Below are 24,093 nucleotides of genomic sequence, written 5' to 3'. Positions count from 1 at the left end.
CACAATTTTTTTTAACTGTGAAAAAAAACCCTGAGCCTTGGCTATTCTACTTACATCTTCACTGCTCCCATCATCTTTACTAATAATACTACCAAGGTAAGTGAAGCTGCCCACCTGATGAACCTTTTCATTACCCAATGTCACCTTTTCATCTTCACTTATTCCTAGCCTTAGTGACTTAGTCTTCCTAACATTAATTTTCAAACCAATTCTAGCACCCTCTAGTCTTCTAGCATAATTTTTAATCCTCCGTAGTCCACCAAAACAAACCGTTGATCAACAACCACAGCGAGACAACTTCTTAGGACCTGCCATATGTTATGATGCCACACTGCCAAAGTTCCGAAATGTACATTCTTCGCCATACCAACCGATTGCAGCAAATAATTTAAAACTTTAGAGCACGGGAATTTTATGTTTTGGTCATGGTATGTGGAAAGGGAATTGTTTTGTCTTTCAGTCATCCTACATATGTGACCATTGACGCTCATGGTAGTCTAATAGTATGGGAGAGGGGCTGCTCTAGAAGCTACAGTCAGACCAATTAGACTTCAAGGAGCTAATCAGTGGTCGAAACATTGCTTTATTTAGAGAATAAATACCATTTTCTTGTCGTTTATATCAAGTGATCAAATGGAAGCATTATGTTAAGAGAAAACTCTCGTTTGCATGTAATTGTTGACAGGGGGCTTGTTTGACTAAGGTTAGGGCCTTGGCTACTTATGCTATACCCTAGGATGGAATGTAAGTAATTAATGGTTCCATTCCCCACAAGGAAACATTTTCTGAGAAACATATTAAAACCTTATAAATACTTGCTTTATATTACTCCTAAATAGGAGTAATATAAAGCTTCATTTTACCCCCTCTAATAGACAAATATAGCCTATAGCCTATCCTAAATTAAAAATGATTATTTTATTTTCAATAGTGATTCTTTTCTTCATCCTTCTGACCATCTTTTGTCAATTGACACTACCTAGTTTAAAGTTGTGTGCATGAAAATTTTGGGATCAAAGCAAAACTATACAATAGTTTGTGACTCCTGCAATTGAACAAGTAGCCTAAAAATGTATCTTGGTTATTCCTAAACAACTATTTTGGTGAGAGTTAAGAGTAGAGCAAGCTTAGACAATTATATTTTTACAAAAGGTATGGTTATTCTGATTAGAATAATAAATCTTTTCTTTTGTCAAATCAAGTAAAAGAGACAAGAATCAGTTCAGAGTGATTAGGTCCAAATGGAACTGCTAAAATTCTTTTCTTATTTGCTGCCAGCAGGGATTTTTCAAAGTTCCATGTTATCAATTCACAACTCCAGCAGGAAAGTAGGTCCAGTCTCTGGTTCAACCTAGGTATTCTCCAAGTCCAGACAGCCCTTGGAAGCTCTGCCATTGATGTCAACTTCAGCCTTAGAGACAATTCCAATCTTAGTGAGTGATCTATCTGATGACATCAACAAAGAGGAACCAAGTTACACTGCTACTGGTCTCTCTATCAAGAATACAAATGCTGCTCCTCAAGGCATAGAAGAGACACCACATGAGTCCATTCTGCTAGAAGAAATGGAAGCTGACTTCTGCTATGGTTTTGATGAATCTGAGAGTGATGATGACCAACCACTGATTTTGACTCATTCAAATATTGAAAAGTGAAAGTCTAGGTATAGCTTTTTCAAAAGAAATCAACAGTAGAGGCTGGTACCCCTTGAGGATTTAGCAGTTCATTTGAGCCCTGAGTAAAAAGACAAAGATTTATGAAGGAAAAAGAGTACAGATGGGCCTACTGTGTAAGTGAACTCAGTAAAGTAATATTTGTTTTCATCAGTAAAAACCCACAGCTAGATGTACTGACTCCTTGTGAGTACTTTGGGAAGTATCTACCAAGCTCTTTTTTGATCAATAGTTCAAAGAAAAGTTTATTCAACTTTGAAATGTACCAAGGAGCCTTTAAAAAAATTGACTTGAAAGTGCAAGATGATGGAAGAGGGGCTTCACCTTCAATAGTATGTGCCACTGAATATAAATTTGTTGATTTATTTTGACAACATTTCCTTGTTGCTTACCTTGATTGAGACCCTAACCACTGTTGGATTCCTTGCAGTTGGCAGCATACCAAATAAATTCATTGTAAAAGCTTCACTCCTTGAAGGAAAAATGCAGCAGGTGGTGAAGTTGTTGAAAGGAAAAAAAAAACATTTCCCTTGCTTATTGGTACAACAACAGGACCATCATACTTTTGTCAAACTTTGGGAATCTTAGGATCTCTAGGAAATGAAGCAATAGAAACAATTGGCAAAATGAACCCTTGTCACTCTTATTTTTCCTCAGGCCACCTGCTCTCCTCTGTAAATACTAAGCAAGATCTTAGAGTCACTATTGATAATGGATTGAAATTCAGCACTCATGCTTAGAAGTCTGCTGCTGTTGCTGGTTCAACTATGGGGCTGATTAAGCATACTCTTTCACTTCTTCTGCTAAAGTCATCAGTCTTTTGCATATGGGACTTGTACACCCAAAGCTAGAAGTTGGAATGGCTCTAGCCTTCCTGTGTTTTTAAAAAGACATAAAATTATTGGAAGGTGTGCAGAGGCATACCACCAAAGTGATATCTGGCATGCAGGAACTTTCCTACCCTACAAGACTAGCAAAGCTGAAATGCTGAAACTCCCAACACTTGTATACAGGAGAAATAGAGGTGATACAATTTTAGCCTATAAGTTAATGAGGGCTAGTATGCTCTCAACATTATTTCCCACTGTCAGTCCTAACTCAAGAACTAGAGGTCATCACCTGACACTTGTTAAGCAGTCTACCCTATCCAGAGTCTGCTCTCAATTATTTTCCTCAAGAATTGTCAACAGTTGGAATAAACTCTCTGAAGAAACTTGTACTGCCGAATCTGTGGACATCTTCAAACAAAGGCTGGATGCTGAGCAGTTCTCCAGGGGGTATAAACTCACCTGGCAAGCAATTGATGAGCATACTGCACTTGGCCACTACAGAACTTTGAATACAACCCAAATCATTGACTCTGAAGCTCTTTAAGGAGACCTTAGATTGCTCCAAGTTGCAATTTAAGGTAATAACTCCCAAAAAAGAAAAAGAGACATAAATTTTTGTTCCAAGATCAGAAGCTATAACAAATTACAATTTACATATGGATGGTGTTGATAAATTTAATTAGTTCATTCCTTTATACCAAAACGAAAAAAATGGATTATGAAGACATTCTTTCATATTATTTATATGATAGTTTGTAATTCTTGGCTTCAAAGCTGTAGATTGAAAAATCTTGAGAGCCAAAGGCAAAACCAGGATCTTTATTTGAGTTCTGACACAAACTTGCTGAATCCCTACATCTTCAAGAAATTCCTTTGCAGCAAGGTTGCTCCAAGGGTTAATGATGAGAACAAACTTGTTGTTGCAGTGCCCCAGTAAAGATGAATCCCTATGGTCTGGGTTCATGAGAGCATATGTTATGATGCTATGAATATCTATCCACACTATGTTGACAGATAAGAACAACACTATAGACTTAAAGTTTTTAATCATGGGTTATGTGTGAAACGGGAAGCATGTCTCTGTGTCTCAACAAGAATCAAAATGTTTCCTGAAATTTCAAATTTGCTAAAATGCTTAGCAACTGTTCTTTTTACCAGTTTTCTTAAAATGAATGTATTATGTGATTGGTACTTTTTAACTACCCTGCTACTGGTTGTTGTCAAATGACAACATTCCAAATTTCCACGTTCTGGCAGTGGTAAATATCTGACAAGAGACACAGTAAAGATTGAGGTCAAAGATGTTCAGAAACTCAAGAATTTGTATTTATTCACAGCAGAGAAAAGTTCAGACCAGGAAAAGTTAGCAGCAAATGATAAAAGGTAGCAGGAAGGAAACAATCGTACTATTGAAAATACAATGCATAGAACTATATAGTTGTCCATTAGACTGGGGTTTGTGGCCATATATTAATCTAATTTAGGCTATATATCTATCCGTTACACTGGGGATCAAGGGTAAAATGTAGCAAAGCACATTTAGGAATGATACAAGTATGTATTTTAGAATGTTTTACAGTAGTTTAAAAATTTCTATAGTGTTTCCTTATGGAGAGTAGGACCACTAAGTATTTACTGGACAAAACAGATAGGAAAAAAATAAACACTAAATTCCCTATTCAATGCTAGTTTTCTCTTTACAAACAAAATAATAATTGCTGCTGCAATTGTGTTCCAGCCTCCCCCCAATAGGTTAATTGTTTAACGTATTGTTTATTATTCATTTATAAATAACCTTTGATGAGGAATAAGCACAAAACATTATGTAAAACCATTGAAGGCCTAGGCTTATATCTGGGGCCATTTAGGGGATATGAGGATTGAAATAATCACATGCCAATAGTAATTACACTGTAAAAGAGCATTGAATGCAAAATTTAATGGTATATTTATGTTTTTCCTATCCAGTTTCTTCCCCATAATAAATCTTAACCCCCTAATGGGCCCATATATTACCCCAGGAAATAACAAAATGTTGGGAGATTTTGTGGGCATGCCATTATTTATGTGCTTATTCTTCACCAAGGGTAGTTTTATAATGCAAAATAAAGCTAATTTAAAAACAAACAAGTAAAATTAGTACATCTTTCTGTATAGCTAAGGACTGTATCTGGCCTTATTAAAGGATGGAGGCTGGGATGAAATTGCAATGGCAGGGATTAATATATTTGGAAATAACATTGAATGGAAATGAAATTTGAATGTTACATTTATCTTTTATCTCTCTGATTTCTATCCTACCCCCTAAGTAACCTTAAATCAATGTAGTATTCAGGGGGAGGGCTGCCGGGTTTGAACCCCTGCCCTCCAAATTTTCGTCTGACTTGTAAAACCATAACAAAAATACATATAAACAAATTTTGGATGCGTTTTAATTTTTTGTCCCTCCCCCCAAAAAATACACCCCCCCCCCCAAAAAAAAAATCCTGGATACGCCCTTCCCTTTAATCACTCCTTTTCCGTAGCCGTGCAAAAGCTTGGGTCTCCAAAGCTAACCGAGCCCCTGGGCATATCAAGCATATTTTTTTTGCTACAAAGCTATTCTCCCTAAAGATACTTGGTGCCAATGGAGCTTATGTCCTGTTTTGAGGTAAATGCAATAATAAGCACAATTTTCGGTTTATTTAATTCAGAAAATTTCTGCTAATTATTATTTTCAGAGTTACTTCAACTTTTACTGTAAATCAACAGATAGTATGTATTTGCAAGCCCTCAAAATAGCATATCTGCAACATCCCAAGAACGGCTTGGAGGATAGAGTCAAAACTCTCAGGGAGAGTGGACAGGGGGCAAAGGTATTTCAGATTTCATGTTGGGGGATAGGGATTTTTTATTTTCAATCTGCCGAAATGTTTTTGCACTATCAAAAGAAAGTTTTGTGTACCGTCGTTTGATAGCATAATAGCCATTTCTGGAGACAGCTTGGGGGATTGAGTTCAAACCTCCGGCGAATGTTGGGTAGGGGGCAATTGGACTTGAAATTTTGGCTTGGGAAGGTGTCAAAATGTTTTGTTTCCTATCTGCCTAAAAGCATGGAAATCAGAATCTACCTTCGGCTAAGTAGCGAGGTAAATCGAAAGACACTAGATGTTCCCAAAATTAAAAAAAAATGCATTTGCAATATCTTGAAAACGGCTTGGGGGATTTAGTTGAAATTTGCAGGGGATGGAAGAAGAAAAACTGTTCAAAACGTATTTCGTTTTCATTAAAGTGTAAATAGAACCTTTAGATTTATGGGCTTCAAGTGTTGTCAGCTCACCCTTAGCTGTAGTATTTCTGTTTGTTTTAAATTTTACTTGATTATTCCTTTAATGCCATATTGTTATTGGTGTCATTTGTTTATTCACAGTAATTCTTGTTCATTCAAGTTCGACTTTAACAAGACTTTGATTATCGCTCTGTTTAGCTTATAATATCCCTCTGCTTATTTTTTCTTTGTTTTTGAAAATGTTTAAAGAAACTAATGTTTATACTAAGCGTTCAACAAGACTCACTTGTTTATTGATCATTATTGTATTGTTGCTTTATTGATTGATTGTAAAACACAAGTCATAATTTTAAAGCGATTCCTTCAATTTTAGCAATACTTCAGGGCAAATATGTTTTGTTTGTTTTTGTGCAGAATGCGAATATTCAATATTTTATAGGGTCGTCCTTCGTACCTTTGGAGGACATCGTTGCTATTTTTTCTGTGGTTTTGAAGTTGGGCTTCCTAGGTATAGAAAAGAAATAGAAAAGTAGTACAACATTCCTAGAAAAGTAGCACATATTCCTAATAAAATAAAATTGAAAAGTAGTAAATAATAGAAAAGCCAAATATAGAAAAGTCAAAAAGAAGAAAAAGTAGAAGGTACTTGTGTATTTTCCAGTACACTCTCGAGAAGTTAAGTTTGGTTAATCATAATGAAATATACAAAAATATGATGGATATACAATACTTTAGTAACAAAATTATGAAAACCACAACATAAAATTATGGTAGGAGGCCGCACAGAACGCATTATATTAAATACCAAACATAACCTAACCCAATCTATATACCATTTCTATATAATCAATGTTTAGTAAAAATACACTTACAACATAGATTTCAAGTGAACCTAAGCTAATTTTCTTCGGATACTGACAGGTAAAAACCGGTTATTCCTAATAAAATAAAATGCAAGTAAATAATAGAAGAGTAAAATATAGAAAAGTCGAAAAGAATAAAATAGGAGAGAAAAGTAGTAATATAGAAACAAAATAGAAAAAGCAGAAAAGTTGTACATATTCCTGATCAGAAAAGCGAGATGTTTTTCAGTTTTGTCCAAAATATTAAATTAAAATTTGCACCATAGCACCGTGCACTGACTTCACCACTGCTCCCTTGTAAAAAACTAAAGGAGTCTTTTGTGACCAATGGGACATAATTCATGTTACTGGAAGTGACCATACAAATGTTGTATTCCAGTTTTCCAATTAGGCCTCTAGCCTTTCGAATTCAAAATCATCTAATTGATCAATACTTCTTGCAATATGATAATCAGTCTAAAGTTTAGCACTCTCCGAAACTGAACACACTCAATGTTATGCAGGGTGCAAGCATGTTTCTTTAGCTTTGTCAATATTAAAAAAAGAACAAAATAGTTACTTGCTAGGAACAAGAGGCAGGCAGGACAGGTTTCGAAAAATGTTTTTTTTTACCCAGTTAAATCATTTTTCCCCGGATGATGCAAAAATGTGGAGTTTTCAAGAGGAAAGGAAGGTAATTACCTGGTCTTCAATCCTATAAGGATTAATACCCCAGCATGGTGTGTAAAGCGGACTCTTTTCCACAATTATGCGTATTTTTTTTTTTACTTGGTTTACATTTTTTATTTTATACCTTTTTCATATACAATGCAATTTTTTAATTAAAAAAAAAAAAAAAAAAAAAAACAGTAGTTTGTGTCTGGTTTAATATAGATTCTACTTGAAAATTTGCTGACATGTCTGTTTGCAATGCCAAAATTAATCAAGATTTGGACCAGGGGTGGACCTAGAGTAAAATCTTGGGGGGGGGGTAATTTGACAATAATCGACCAAATTGACAAATTTATTTTCAAAAAAGAGTGCAAAAAAGGAAAAAAAAAACCCGGAATGGGGGCACCAGAAACATCCTGGGGAAAGGGGGTGGGATCCCCCTGAGCCCCCTGGATCTGCCAGTAGTTTGCACGCATAAAAATTAAAATGCTTAATACACATTTTCATGCTTGGAATTGGCTGCGGCCTTTATATAGTTGCAGTGAAAAATACTTTTCGTGGGTGCGCCTTTTCTGCTTGAAATAAATTGGAATCGGTACTTGTCTAGAATCCAGAAAACACGTGAAAAGTGAAGTTTCGTTAATGCTAATGAAATAAAACAAAAGAAGATAAAAATTTAATGGTTCAAAGAGAAATTTGGGCTATATATTTGCACATTTGGGGGATGGGGGTAAAGCATAGCATATATTAAATACGTAACCTTACCTAACCGAACCAAACCAAGGTACCTTTTATTCCCCCTAAATCCCCAAAAAACTAAGGTTTAAATATAGTTTCTGGAGTGAGAAACCCTTTGTTTATACAGCGTCTCATATAAGTACGGGGTAATGCCTATCTGATTTTCCCAATACAATTCTCGCGTGTTTTCTGGATTCTAGACAAGTACCTTGGATTTTCTCGAAAGCAGGACTGGAATAGAAATACAGAATAAAGCTATGGACTTTGGGAAGGCTTTGGACCCAAAGCTTAGACCCTCAGACGTGCCTAGGCTCTTGGGTGAATTATAGAAAAAATAATCCTATATGTATCAAGGTCTCTGTGCGCAAAAAGTTGTTTAAATATATTGTTGTTAATTTTGTAAGAGTCGGACAAATTTATTGGGGGGTGGGGGTCTAACCGAGTAACCGCCCTGGACACGGCCATGCTCCTCCCCATTTCATCCGACCTGTGTGTTTACAAGACAAAGGGTTTGTGCGCTGCAGCGTTGTCAACGCTTTTAAATGAACTGTACCAATTTTCTGACTAAAATTGTGCCGAAAGGAATTAATTTGTACCGTCTGAACAGCACGTTGAAAGTTTTCTGTAACCAGAAGAAAAATATCGATAAAACTTGAACAGATATCCGAGTCAGAAAGGAGCAAATAAAACTAGGATTTACTTTAAAAAATTGTATCGTACTAAAAATTTCCTAATGTACTAGAATTGTACCATGGCTTCTACATTGTACTAAAAGTGGTACAATTGTACCGCGTTGGCAACGCTGGGGCACTGTCTTTTAGATGCATGTAACCGTTTCCTATTCAGCATCCGGTGACATAGATCCCGTCCTTTCGTACAGAATTCTTATACGCAGCAAAGAAATTATACGAAATTAATGTTGTTACATTTTGAATTCGGTGTCAGTACTAGTATTGGTATCAAATATCATCACGTCTACCGATCGAAATACCCTATTCATTCCGAAAAAGAATTTGTTGTGAGCCAAATAATAGTATTAATGCTAGCAGGCCTATTTACGTCATCATCGAATTCTAACCAATAAAATGAAGCGGGTGAGGATGTTCCCCTCAATCACCTTAAAAACCTTTAGGCCTAACAGTAGTAGAATTTCTTGTTGTAGAGGATTGTGATCTTGAAATGGGTTCAAAATTGTATATGGGCAACTTGCCTACTGGAGCTGATGAAAAGGCAATACGAGATTTACTAAAGGAGAATAATTTCACATGTTCATCAGTATTGATTAAGAGAGGTGGATATGCATTTGTGGAACTTAATGATGCGAACGCCGTGAAACAAGCGGCGGACAAGCTCAATGGTACTTATATTCCTAATTTCCTCAGGCCTTATCGTCGACGCCAAGCATAAGCGGGCCAGAGCCAACCAAAGAACGATATTTGAGATTACTCTCCTCCCTCCCCCCTCCTCGTTGAATTAATTCTTTTTTTAAGGATTTCACATATTTTTAACTTCGTATAAGTAGGCCTAAATTGGAACCCGCCTAGCCTATGTTTGGTCGATGTTTAACTGTAGGGCAGAAATAAGATTGGAAAAAAGAAAGCATATTGTTAGCTTTTACATTCATTAGCCAAATCTTTCAAAATATAATTGATGCTGTCAATTGCATTACAACCCCCTCCCCTAATAGGGCCAGATATAGCCTTATGCTATATTTGGTAAAATACTACTTTAGCTACTATTGGCTATCTTGGAAAGGGGTTAGGTCAGGAAAATGAAACTTTAAGGGATGGGTCTACAGGCTAAGGTAGCCTATGACCCGGGAAAGTAATTTGAAGTACCTACCTCCACTCCCTCTCACTCTAGAGGGTCCTGAAATTTGCTTACATGACAGGTCTATACCTAGCCTATATAAAATTTGACAAAACAACATTTTACCTAATTTTCAGTTATCAGTTTCTTTTTCTCTCTTTGCAATTCCTGTTATTTGAGTAGAATTTTAAGCCATATCAATGTTTTTTTTTTGAAGTTTAAAAAATGTATTTGCATATATTTAAAACCTTATAAATTGGGATTGAGCAAAGTTGTGAAGCTGAAGACAATTTTGTTGCACTTCATTTAAGCAGAAAATCTATTTTGCAAGATTTCACTTTTATAACGCACAGATTTTTAAAGGTCATCAAAGGTCAGGACCTTCTAGAGGGAGAGGGAGTGGAGGTATGTACTTCAAAATACCTTCCCGGGTCATACTTTAGCTTGTAGACCCATCCCTGCAAGTTTCATTTTCCTAACCTAAACCCTTTCCAAGATAGGCAAAGTAGCTAAAGTAGAATTTTACCCTATATTTAAATATTTTTGTTGTTTTTATGTTTTTTTTGGGTGGGGGTGCTTAAAGTCTAGAAAAGCGGCTCTTCAAAAGGCGACATGTTAGAACTAAATGAGAGACAATTTTATATTTCATTTTAGAGACACAATTTCATGTTCATTTATGGTTCAGTTTTTGGCTTTCATCCCCAGACTACTTAATGGCCTCATGTCCTAGACCATGTAAAAAAAAAAAAAAAAAAAAATTAATAAAAACTTATTCAAAACTGATAAAAATGGGAAAAAACTAAGATGTATGATTCATTGGTACTTGCTGTATATTATAAAGTAAGGATTCTGCACTTTTTTTGTTAGTTTTTCGTATAGCTTAGGTCTATATGAGATTCTAGGTTTCTAGGTCTATTCAGACGGAGCTGAGGATGAATTGACAAAACGTGAAAAAAGCACAAAAATTAAGGTTCTTGTGTAGAAAGCGGTAAGTACGCGACTATTGATTGCAAATATCTTTATGAAAACAGCTTTTCGTTGCCTTGTGGGGTATAAACAAAGGGTTTCTCACTCCGGGAACTATATTTAAACTTTAGTTTTTTGGGGTTTAGGGGGACTATAAGATACCTAGGTTGGGCTAGGTTAGGTTAGGTTACGTATTTAATATATGCTATGCTTTATCCCCCCCCTCACCCTAATGTGTAAATAGATAGCCTAAATTTGTTTCTGAACTATTATATTTTTATTCTATTTTGTTTTATTTCATTAGCATTAACAAAACTTCACTTATCTCGCACTTACCGCTTTCTGCACAAGTACCAAAATTAAAATAAAATTGGCAATTTAAAAATGTCTCTTTTTGTTCTAGTATGTCTCCTTTAGGAGAGCCGCTATTCCATTTTCTACTCTACTTTTTGGCTCATTTATCATGGACAGTTAGTTCATTCATGTCAAATAACAGCAAAAAAAAAAAAATAATTGAAGTTCTGTATAGGCTAGCCTAAGGCTGTAGACCTAGACTAATTGGTACTATTAGGGAGGGGGATGGAACGTAATTGCAACGGCAGCGATTTAGGCTATTATATTTCGAAAGAGAGGGTAAACATGCACCAATATTCCGCGTGCGAAGGAAATGCTGTTGTAAACCTCTGTCTACTTCTTTATTTGTATGCCCTTGTATATTGGCAGATGTAACGGTTTACGTAAACTCTAAGATAGTCGGTAAACGTTGGTACATGGTCCTTATTAAACAACGGCAGAATACACTCAGAGAAGAAAGGTAGCACAAGAAGAACTAACTAAGACGAAGGTGAAAGATGGACTGTCTTTAAAAGTGAACCAAGAGTACAACTTCTCTGGAATGGAAGTTCCAGCTATTGTTTGCTCGACCATACCTGGGAACGAACCCTTTCCACGACTAGCCTTAGTCCCAAAAGCCCCCCCTGGACTACTCTCGTTGACATATACATGGCCAAATTTCTAAGAAACGAGACACCAGGAAAAGCCTTCTCGAATTTATGTTCCAAATACTTTACAGATTCTCCCCCCTGTTTTAAGTTAAATTTCCCAAATTTGGCTTATCCCCTTATCATTAAACCCTCAGACTTTAATTGAATTGAAAACATTCTATACCCTTCCCGAATTATTCACTTCTCACCTACTAACATTCTACAGCATAAACTAGTAAACAATTACATAATATAAAAACTACACATTACTTGCATAAGTAAACACTTACATAGTATAAATGAACCACATTAACAACAGTAGTCGGAAACTGGATATTCTAACACTTCCCTTTTCTCTGTATACTTTAAAATAGACTTGTTCCCCATACACCTGAATTTGATGAAGACAAGTAAAGTTGAGATTGTGTATAAATTTGGGACTGGGGTAAAATTAATGACCAAGAAAGGCTGATTAATCATGAGAATACCAGTGACACATAAATGAAATTGCATAAACTTATAAATGATGGAATAGATATGTCAACCATTGCAGTTTGATTGGCTTATCATGCTGCAATGACGTCAAAATATTATTCTCAATAAAATCCTTGGTGTTTTTATTGCTGCGCAACGCCTCAGTTTTGGCCTATTTGGGTTTGTTTTACTAACTTGTGGTTCGACACATGGCAGTACTGCTGGTGATATCTCTACATTAATATTAGTGCTACACATTAAAACCATCCCGCGAGGCATCCTATATCCCTCGGGACTTAAAAACCAGCCCCCTGTCCATGGGTAGCCAAACCGCTCTGAGAGGCATCAATCCCACCACGCAGGGCATCAACAACATACAGCGAAGCATCCTACATCCCATGGGACTTAAAAACCAGCTCCATTTCTAAGGGTAGCCAAACCGCCCTGTGAGGCACCATTACCATCTCGCAGTGCATCAAAACCATCCCGCGAGGCATCCTACATCCCGCGGGACCTCAAAACCCGTTCCCTTTCCATGGGTAGCTATACAAGCCTTTGACCTTTTTCCTATCACGTCAAGGTATTCAATTAAAGTTTTTTATGTGGCGTCTTCTCTTTGAAGTTGTCCTATGTGTTCATGGTCTAAATCTAAGTAATCTCTCTCGGTATCTATTTTTATATCTTCCTTAGCAGCCTCAATTAGTTCATTAGAAATTTCCTCAAACTCTACCAAAATCTTGCGGTGAGACAGTTTTATTACCTTGTCCCCGTCATTAAAGATAACCACCAAACTAGCATTACGAGTGACCACGTGTAGTGAGTATTTTAAGTTGGCTACTATTTCATCTGAAGAGTAGAATAAAATTGTAGAACCGTCTGCAATGTCATTACCATCTCTGGATCTAAAGTTTAATTGAATAATTTTCATAGTTCCAGGGCCGACCGAAACGGATTTTGGTAATACAACGCTACCTCTACAAAACGACTGAAAATTGCAGGGGTTATTCTGTCTAGCTGATAACCCAAATGTAATGGTATTTGTATGGAGGTCATTGTGGAATTCAGAGCATGCAAAATGTCCCATCCGAATATTACCTTGTAATCCACATTAGGGAAAATAAAAACTGTACATTTTTATAACGCGTATTCCTCTTTTCCTACTGCCTACCCTTACTGAAACAGTTAAACGCTGGATGACCTGGTTTCCCGCATGATCTGCATTTTTGATAGCATTCCATAATGCTGTGTCTCCCCCCACGAGTAAGACACTCTTTTCCTCTCTCATCACAATATCTATCACTACTATGCCTACTATTGTAACTTACCCGACCATGAACTGAACACTTCCACGCCCACGACCTTGCAAACCTTCATTATTGAGTCCAAATTTCACCCTCGTCAGAGCAGAACGAAATTCATCGGAAGAAGAAGACGTCTCTCCTTCCCCCACTATCTTTTCTATCTGTTCATACTGTATTGCAACCTCGTACGCATTACCTAACCAAAATATTCTGCACTATCTCTAACAAATACAGTTTGTAGGACGATCTAATCCCCTCCTTGAATAAATTAAGAGCAAGTCTTCCAAGGACTACACCATCATCACTGGCTTCTAAGGACAGCCTACATGACCTTTCTAATTTTGCATCCTTCTATAGAATAGATATACTGTTTCATCCTTACGTTGAACCACGCCTACAAACTCTGCAACCATTTTGCCTGGGGCATATGCTACAAGTAATCCACGTTTTAAACTTGACAAACTTATAATCGAGGGATTCAGATCCTCAAAAAAGGGGAGAAACAAACCATGGGCCAAAAGTGACACGGTCTGTAAAGCTCTTGAATCAGACCAATTTAACAACAACTGAAATTTTTGTAACTGCGATACAAACTCAATTATTTTTCCACTTTCTGGCTTTGTGAGTGGCGTTATTACTGAAAGAAGGTCAATTAGAGATCCTATTACTTGGGACTGTTGAGGGTGTTCTATTGGAGGATTAATTGGGGGTGGTGCTCAGTGGAATTGGAGGGTTTGTTGGGACCCATGTCTTGATCTTTTGAAAGTAATCATAAAGTTCATCCTGATTGAAATCAGGATCATTTGAGTCAAATAAAAGAGGTGGAAATATGCCATTTATCCTCCACTGTTTTACAAAATCAAAAGCAACCTTTTTGTTATATCCAGTTTCCACAGGATCAAGTATAGGAATAAAACTGATTGAGATCAAAATTTGAAAAAGTAATTACTCTAAAAATTTAAATATTGGTTTTAAACACCGTTCTTTAATTACGGACGCTAGATTTTTGGCAATAAACTTCACTTCTAACAACAAGGGTCTGATAAAATTTATTGGATTGTTTAACCGTGTTAAATAACTTACGCAAGGTAGTCTGTCTCAAATCCAATTGCAGTTGGTCTCAATTAAATCACTAGCGTCAAATGGAGTCGCAATTGAGAATTAATTTTCGATTATCGAATTCACAATGTAAAATTTTGGTTGGAAACTGTCAAATGTAGATCACACGTCGACTGTATAAAATCAGGTAAAAAAAACCACCAGACGTAGAATGGCTAAGTGAAGGTAGAAATCCACCGGAGACTCTCAGTTGTAGAAATTTGAATTAGTAGGTAGAAGCTATCGCGAGGAAATCCATATTAGGCATTGTGTAACAGCCTATTTAAAAATGTTCATTTAAAAGAAAGTGTTTCTCAAGAAGGTGCTTTGAATAGAAGAAAGTTCAATAGCTCGTAACATTTCGATGTCTTATTAATCAGTCTTTTGCAGTATTTGCAGCTGAATATCACAAGCAATTATGGTAGCGGGCGAAATAGCTCTTCAATATGTTGCCAGTATTTAGCGTAAGATGTCGTCGTAAGTACTTATAACGGTCACTCAAATGTCACTTGGAGGTTTTCCACTAGTGATATTTGCTCCACTAGTTTTAACCGCTTGCCACCACTCTGTAAACCTATGTCTACTTCTTTATTTGTTTGCCCTTGTATATTGGCAGATGTAACGGTTTAAGTAAATTCGAAGATAGTCAGTAAACGTCGGTATATGGTCCTTATTAAATAACGTGAGAATTCACACAGAGAAGATAAGGTAGCAGAAGAACAACTAACTACGACGAAGGCGAAAGATGGACTGCCTTTAGAAGTGTACCAAGAGTATAACTTTCCTGGAACGGAAGTTCCAGCTATTGGTTGTTCGACCATGCCTGGGAACAAGCCCTTTCCCACGACTAGCTTTATTCCCAAACGCCGCCCCCCCCCTGGACTGCTCTCGTTGACATATACATGGTCAAATCTCTAAGAAACGAGACACCAGGAAAAGCCTTCTCGAATTTATGTTCCAAATACTTAAAACTGTAATAAAAAGAGTAGCTTAGTACTAATGGTTTTCCAAATCAACACATTTTCTTCCAAATATAATGGCTGCTACCATGACAACTGCTCCCCCTCTTCCCTCCCTAATGGTGCCTCAGATAGCCCCAGGCTATATGCAATGGCTATCTAAAAAGTTTGATTGGATGTGTTCGGGAAAATTGTGGGCTTGAGAAGGGGTTTAGTTGCCCTCCAATCACTTCCTACTATTAGAAAGGGCAGTAGCCCTTTCAATTTCCAATCAAATGAGCCCTTTTTGAAGTTTCTACGACAATCCTTTCTACAAAAACTATATGCCCCCAGAGCATAACTTAGATACCCTGAGGGCTGTGGGGGGGGGGGTTGTCATCCTCAAAGACCTAATTTCCTGAACTTTAAACTACGTTGAACACAATAGCTTTCTCAAAATTTTGATTGGGTGTGTTTGAAGAAATAGTGGGCGTGAGAGGGGGGTTAGTTGCCCTCCAATCATTTTGACTATTAAAAAGGGCACTAGCCCTTCCAATATCCAATCGAATGAGCCCTTTTTGAAGTTTCTACAACAACATTTTCTGTAAAAATCTTATATGCCCCCAGGGCATAACTTAAACTCCTTGCCCTTAGGGTTGTGGGGGGTTTCATCCTCAAAGACATAATTTCCAAAACTTTCAACTGTGTTGAACATAATGGCTATCTAAAATTTTTGATTGGATGTGTTTGGGTGAATGGTGGGCGTAAGAGGGGGGTTAGATGCCCTCCATTAATTTTCGACTATTAAAAAGGGCGCTGGTCCTTCCAACTTACAATTGAATTAGCCCTTTTTGACGTTTCTACAACAACGCATCCTATAAAAACCCTTTATGCCCAAGGGTATAACTTAAAACCCTTGCCCTGAGGGCTATGAGGGGTTTACCATCCTCAAAGACCTAATTTCCAGAACTTTCAACTACATTGAACAAACTGGATATCTCAAAATTTTGATTGCATGGGTTTGGAGAAATGGTGGGCAAGAGAGGTGAGTTAGTTGCCCTCCAATCACTTTCAGCTATTTAAAAGGGCACTAGCCCTTTCAATTACCAATCGAATAAACCCTTTTTGAAGTTTTTACGACAACCCTTTCTATAAAAACCTTATATACCCTCAGGGCATAACTTACAACCCTTCCCTGGGGAATGTGGGGGGGGGTGTCATCCTTAAAGGTATAATATCCAGACCTTTCAACTAGGTTGAAAAAAATGCCCATCTCAAAATTTTGATTGGATTTGTTTGGGGGTGAGGTGGGCGTGAGAGGGGGTTAGTTGCCCCCCAGCCATAAGTTTTGAATATTAAACAGGGCACCGTCCCTTTCAATTTCCATTCGAATGAGCCCTTTTTGAAGTTTTTACGACAACCCTTTCTATAAAAACATTATATGCCTCCAGGGCATAACTTACAACCCTCGCCCTGAGGTCTCTGGGGGGAGTGTCCTCGACATAATTTCCAGATCTTTCAACTACATTGAAAAAAATGGCTATCTCAAAATTGAGGTGTTAGTTGCCTTCCAATCACTTTCGGCTATTAAAAAGGGCAAAAGCCCTTCCAATTTGCTCTCGAATGAGCGCTTTTCGAAGTTTCTACGACAACTTTTTCGAGACGAAGTGCCCTGGTCTGAAAGAAAAAAAAAATTGTGCCAACATCGTTCTTTTGCGCTGCCTGTGATATAATGGCTGCTGCCATGGATAGTTGTTGCTCTATTAGTAGGGGGGGGTTAAATTTTAAGAGTAGTGATAATTATATTTGGAAAGTGTTAATTCAAAAATGATTACTGGAAAGACAATTAAGTGGATTGTAAGGATGTTTTTTTCTGCCGTGTAATAAACCTTAACCCTATGTTCAACCAGTATAGCCTACTATAGGTCCAACTAAGGTGTTATTCTATTTTTAACAGATATCAGACAGGGAAAAAAAAAATCTAAACAAAATGGGCAATCTCAAAAGAGATTGCCCGTTGAAAATTCTTTCCAAGCATATTTTTGCTACTGCTGCAACTGTATCCCAGCTCGCCTCCTCTTAGTACCTTGATATAGTCCTAGGATGTTTACAAACGTTTGCCGATATTTTTTTTCAGTTTGCACTCTCTTTGTACTTATTTGTCAGCATCTGGATGTAGCCTAGGACTGTATGCAGGCGTTAAGGGGGAGGGCTGGGGTACCGTTTAACTGGAAGGGACTGGAAATCATTTACTTTTACCTACCTTTCTGTCCTTTAAGCAAAATTAGCCCAGAAAATCTAATTAGTAGACATATTCTGAATGTAATGAAGCAAGAATTTGCTTTTATATTGCATAGTTCAAAATAGGGCCTATATTCATCTATTTCATATGATTTTTCGGTACTTGTCTGTTAAACGGAACGCACTCAAGAATTAAGTTGTGTAAGATTTCACAGAATGATGTGATTTGCTTATTTTGAGTGAGAAAACTACGATTTATGTATATTTTTATTAAATATTTAATATATACAGGTAGTTAGGGGTTAGGTTAGGTATTTAATATAATACATTCTGGTACTTTCCCATTATGTGGACACCTATAAAAAGTCAAGTTTGGTTAATGCTAATGAAATAAAACAAAATAGGACGAATATATAATAGTTTATAAACAAGTTTGGGCTATATATTTGCACATTAGGGGGGTAGGGGTACAGCATACCATATATTACATACGTAACCTTACCTAACCTAGGTATCTTTTCTCCCCCTAAACCCCCAAAAACAACAGTTTAAATATTGTTGATTCAATGAGAAACCACGCTCTTCGATCAATTTAGATAACAATTACCTCCTTTACGAGTCTCCATCACTGCATTCATTCGACTGTCTATAGCCGAGATATCCACATAATGTGAAAGTACCTACATTCTGTGCTGTCTGCTTTCCACAGTTCTTTACCGTAGTTTTGCATAATTTTGTCTCTAAAGTATTATAGCATCATGTTTTGGTATATTACATTAGGATTAACCTAACTTCATTTATTGAGTGCGTTCCGTTTAAGAGACAAGTAGCTATTTTTCTTACAAATCGTAGCGAAGAGCCCACTATTTTAGCTGTGAAAACCGTAATAGTAATTTGAAGGCAGTAACAGTTCAGAATGCAGGTTTCTCTTATCCCATAAATAGTCGCGTTTTGCCTTCTTTTCCCTCTTTTACCAGGATTGCATTAAAAACTAATGTTTTTCACGGACATTGAAATGTCGATTTAAAACTTATGAACATAATATGCTAAAACTGAAACGAGCAAAAATTACAGTGATTAAAGAAATGAAACCTAAATTGTCGTTATTCCCATACAGGAGTGCAAGTCGGGGGAGAGGGGTAATTTCCCCATTGGAATGTTTTGTTCCCCCTTGACCTTGAAAACACCTGAGACAAACACAGCTAAGCCCTTGACGGTTGGCTGAAAAGGACAATCTTCGGCAATCTGTCATCCGCAGAACGTGCCTTAGCCTTTCAACGGAAAGAAATCCAAAATGAACTTTGAAAAATCAAGAGAATGTAACTGTGACAAGGTAAACCACTACAAAACACTACTGAAATTTTCCAACTCTTGCATTTAAACTAAAGAAATCCAAAATGAACTTTGAAAAATCAAGAAAATTTAACAGGGATAAGGTAAAGCACAACAAGACACTACTGAAATATTCCAACTCTTGCATTCGATAAAAGAAAAACAGAATAAAAATAAAAAAATAATGAGAATTTAATGGTGAAAATGTAAATCACAACCAAACACAACTGAAATATTCGAACTATTGCATTTGTATGAAATACATCCAAATTGAACTTTGAAAAATCAAAGGAATGGATCTGTGACAAGGTAAAGCACAACAAGACACTACTGAAATATTCCAACTCTTGCATTTAAAGGAAAGAAATGCAAATTGAACTTTGAAAAATCAAGAGAATGTAACTGTGACAAGGTAAACCACGACAAAACACTATTGAAATATTCCAACTCTTGTATTTCATGAAAGAAATTCAAAATGAACTTTGAAAAATCAAGAGAATGTAACTATGACATAGTAAACCACGACAAAACACTACTAAAATATTCCAACTCTTGCATTTCACGAAAGAAATTCAAAATGAACTTTGAAAAACACTACTGAATGAACTTGGAAAAATCATGAGAATGTAACTGTGACAAGGTAAAGCACAACAAGACACTACTGAAATATCCCAACTCTTGCATTTCAACGAAAGAAATTCAAAATGAACTTTGAAAAACTAAGAGAATGTAACTGTGACAAGGTAAACCACGACAAAACACTACTGAAATATTCCAACTCTTGAATTTCACGAAAGAAATTCAAAATGAACTTTGAAAAATCAAGAGAATGTAACTGTGACAAGGTAAAGCACATCAAAACACTACTGAAATATTTCAACTCTTGCATTTCAACGAAATAAATTTAAAATGAACTTTGAAAAATGAAGAGAATGTAACTGTGACAAGGTAAACCACGACAAAACATTACTTAACTTAAGTTTGTTTCATGTCATTCGAAGACATGTAAAAAAAAAAGTTGAAAAAATATATCATGTTAAAAAAAATAAAAAAAAAACAAATGGGGAGGGGGGGGGCAAAAAGTTGGAGGGAGGGGGCACCCGTCGTTTTTTGGGGTAAGGGACCTTTGGGGGGTTGATGTCTCTGCTGGTTAGGGTCATTGGTGCTTATGATCCTCGATGGTTCGTACTCATATAAATCTTACTACTTTATTTGCAAGCATTTTTAAGGTTTGTTCTGAACTTCATTATTAAAATTCTTTTCTTGCCATCTACATCTCTCTTAGTATCAACTATTTAGTATACTATAACGTTAAACTCTATTTTGAATTGACAACACTGTCCGAACATCACTTGTGTATTATACAGTATAGAATCAACCCATCTCCCCCAAAACATATTTTATTCAGAGATTTCATGTTAAAAAATTATCCAATCACTAATTAGAATCAATCACACTCCTATTATTCAAAACATTAATTAATATCGTTCATAGTGTCCAATTTGCGAATTCCTTATCTCTTTTTGCAAAAATGTCAATCAAAACAATTCCTAAATACGCAATTTGACAATCTCTAGTTTTCGAAAAAAAAAAACAGCGGGGAATCCCCGTTCGTAATTACTAATCACTTTAACCCTTTTTTTCACTCTCTTTTAAAAGGTGTATAGTTTCCATAGAAATGTTTTCCTAGGGCATCCAACATAAACCCTTATAATAGCATGGGAGGGAACATAAGCCCTTAAAATAGCATGGGAGGGAATATAGGCCCTTAGAATAGCATAGGAAGGAACGTAAAGGCCCAGAATAGCATAGGAAGGAACATAAACCCTTAGAAGAGCATGGGAGGGAACATAAACCCTTAGATTAGCATAGGAAGGAACTTAAAGAACCAGAATAACATAGGAAGGAGCGTAAAGGCTCAGAATAGCATAGGAAGGAACATAAACCCCCAGAATAGCACAGGAAGGAACATAAACTCCTAGAATAGCATAGGAAGGAACGCAAAGGCCCAGAATAGCATAGGAAGGAACGTAAAGGCCCAGAATAGCATAGGAAGGAACGTAAAGGCCCAGAATAGCACAGGAAGGAACATAAAGGCCCAGAATAGCATAGGAAGGAACATAAAGGACCAGAATAGCATGGGAAGGAACATAAGGGCTCAGAAGTATAACTTAGACCTCTACTGACGTTTAGTGCTTGTGACTGTAGATGAAATGGTAGCACCCCCTTGAATGTGAGTGAAGACCAGCCCGTGGCAAAAGCAACTGGAACGCAAAAAATGAATAAATAATGATAATAATAATAATAGAAAACAACGTACATATCAAAGGAATCTGTCCTTCCTATGATTTCAAATCTATAAATTTGTCAAACTTACTTAGACTTAGATCCTCCGAGACCTAGTTGCATATAGGGCAGCAATGGTTGACCTCCACGTCGGATGGTCCTGAGCTAGAGACAACAGGTCATTGAGGGATGATCTTATTTTTTATAATTCTCAAAGGTAAAATTATTCATAAGTTTTTGTTGTCATTGTTTTCATCAGTTTATAAAAAATAACAGACGAAAGTTTGAACTATACGCAAATAAAACACGAATATATACGGTGGAGGGGGATATCAATGGAATTTTCATTATTTTTATGAATTTGCTGGGTCTTTTTTCGCGCAATTTCAATGTAAATTGCCCCTTTTTGGTGTTATTATGATGGATAATTGTATGATATAGCTCCAACCTAATATTCTTCATCTAAGTACCTGTTTCTTTGACGCTCAATCCTAATGAAATATACCTAATTATGATTCAAATATAATACTTCAGAAACAATTTTGGGCTATATATTTGCACATTGGGGGGGGGGGGTAGGGGTAAAGTATAGGGCGTCTGCATGCCTAATGTGTTCGGTACAATTATCATGTATATTATGAAGTAAGAATTGTTTTCTAACCTCACAATGTCCAAATTATTTACCCCCCCTAATATGCAAATATATAGCCCCCATATATTCTGTCGCTTCTCTTCGTTTTGTCTCACGCTAAGCTGAAGGAAACTAACGAAAAAAACCGGTTCTACAATGCGTCAATGGATGAACAACTTGAGTGGTCGGCGCTATATCATACTTGAACTCTTATGATGAATTTGGGTTCCCAAGATCTGTTGTTACAAACGTGCATGACAAACAGAGGTCGTTTTTTTTCAAAAATTAATATTTTCTGTTACAAAGTCTTTATTATATTACAATTTAGCTTGTCGCATAAATGTTGTTTAAACACTATCCGAAAACAACGCTTTAATGATTTATGACCAATTATTCTTTGGGACAATAACCACAAGTGAAGTCTACCTGAGCAGATTTAAAGAGAAAATATAAACTTCTTTACATTCAATTCTTAATATCTAAGCCTAGAAAGCCAGCTTAAAAGTCTGTCTAATCAAAAAATAAGAATTTATAAATATATTAATCCAGAAACTTCTTTATGTCTGCATTTATTCTTTTCCCTTTTTTTTATTTTAAATTAAAAATAAAACTTCTTAAAAAAAGAAATAAGCTCGCTTTTAAATTTTCTTAATATTTTAGCCGAGAAGATACCCTCTCCGCCACCTGATGTACATTTTGGAGCACAACTTGCTCCTCCATGCGTGTCACACTCCGTACAATGCGTAGGCATATTTCCGCCAGTTTAGACCTCCTCGCGTTACACTTCGAATACCACATGACGTGCACAATTTTTGGAAGTGTGAAATCCCCGATTTTAGTACGAGAATACTGAATTTTTCAAAGGAGAAATTCAAATTAATATAAGAAATTTCTGGATTAACTTCCCCGTTCCATAATTCAAAGGATGAGAGTAAGGCCGTTGGCGGACATGCTGTTTCTTTATTAACTCTTTCTTGCGTTTTGCCTAATTTCTCATGTACATTGTGATTCATAAGTTGGCTGTTCAGAGTGGCGAGGTCTCCTCTGAGGCTTAAATTTGCGTAAAATGTATGAAAAGGAATTAGTGTATTTTTCTGTACTGAAAAATGTTCGAAGTTCTGGTCCCCAGCAAAGGCGTATCCAGGCTTTTTGTCCAGGGGGGGGGGGAGCGTATGAAAAAAACTTAAAAAAACGCCTCAAGAATTTGTTCGTATGTATTTTTGTAACGTTTTTACGAGTCAGACAAACATTTCCGGGGAGGGGGGTTCAAAACCCGTAATCACTCTGGATATAGAAATATTCTTGCTCCATCTCCCTGTCCTTCTCAAAGAATGTTAAAGTGAGATACTTGAATCGTGCAAGGGAATTTCCTTTCTTCTCTATCCTTTTTACATAATTAAAGAAAAAAAAAACTTTTTCAACTGAATGCAAGGAGGAACATTAAAACTTAACGAACAGAATAGGGGGACTGTCACATCCTCAACCCTCGCTCTTTACGCTAACATTTTAGTTCTTTACAAATATTTCACGCTCAAATTCAACACAAAGGTTTGTGTTTGAGCCGTTTTTCTTCAAGAATTGGGACAAAAAGTCAAACTTTAGAGTAAAGAGTGAGGATTGAGGATGGCGCATCCCCTCTCATATACGGAATAATTTATGTTCCTTTTAACTTTTAATGTTGCTCCCTACATTCATTTGAAAAAGCATGTTCTGTATATTCAATTTCTAACCGTTTTCCAAAACATAACAGGGAATCACCCTCTCTCCCTCTGGTAAATTCCCCCTAAACTGTCCTCTCCATGGAAAATTCTCCCCGTGGAAAATCCCACCCCTCCAAATGTTCATGTTTCCCAATAACAATTAGTATATGTGAACAATGGGTGAATTGCGTAGCTTACAGCCCTTTCGCTAGGGACTATGGGGGGGCATGTCATCCCCAAATGTATAGTTATTGGATCTTTCAACTATGCCGAATTAAAGTGTCAAATTTTGATGGAATGTCTTTGGCGGA

At 36.6% G+C, this 24,093-nt stretch overlaps 1 protein-coding gene across 1 annotated transcript in view; it reads left to right on the top strand.

Moving 5' to 3' along the window:
* The first annotated feature begins 9,202 nt into the window (after nucleotides 1-9,202).
* Nucleotides 9,203-24,093, top strand: part of Imp (IGF-II mRNA-binding protein) — a 173,503-nt gene continuing 158,612 nt past the window's right edge. The window contains exon 1 of the mRNA XM_089095443.1: nucleotides 9,203-9,380. Coding sequence (XP_088951569.1) covers nucleotides 9,203-9,380 — 178 coding nt within the window. The remainder of the gene's footprint in view (nucleotides 9,381-24,093) is intronic.

Source organism: Artemia sp. Qi Xiang Cuo, chromosome 10 (assembly GCF_049724085.1).
Source record: "Artemia sp. Qi Xiang Cuo chromosome 10, ASM4972408v1, whole genome shotgun sequence".
Lineage (NCBI taxonomy): Eukaryota > Metazoa > Arthropoda > Branchiopoda > Anostraca > Artemiidae > Artemia > Artemia sp. Qi Xiang Cuo.
This window is presented reverse-complemented; position numbering and strand designations above follow the sequence as displayed.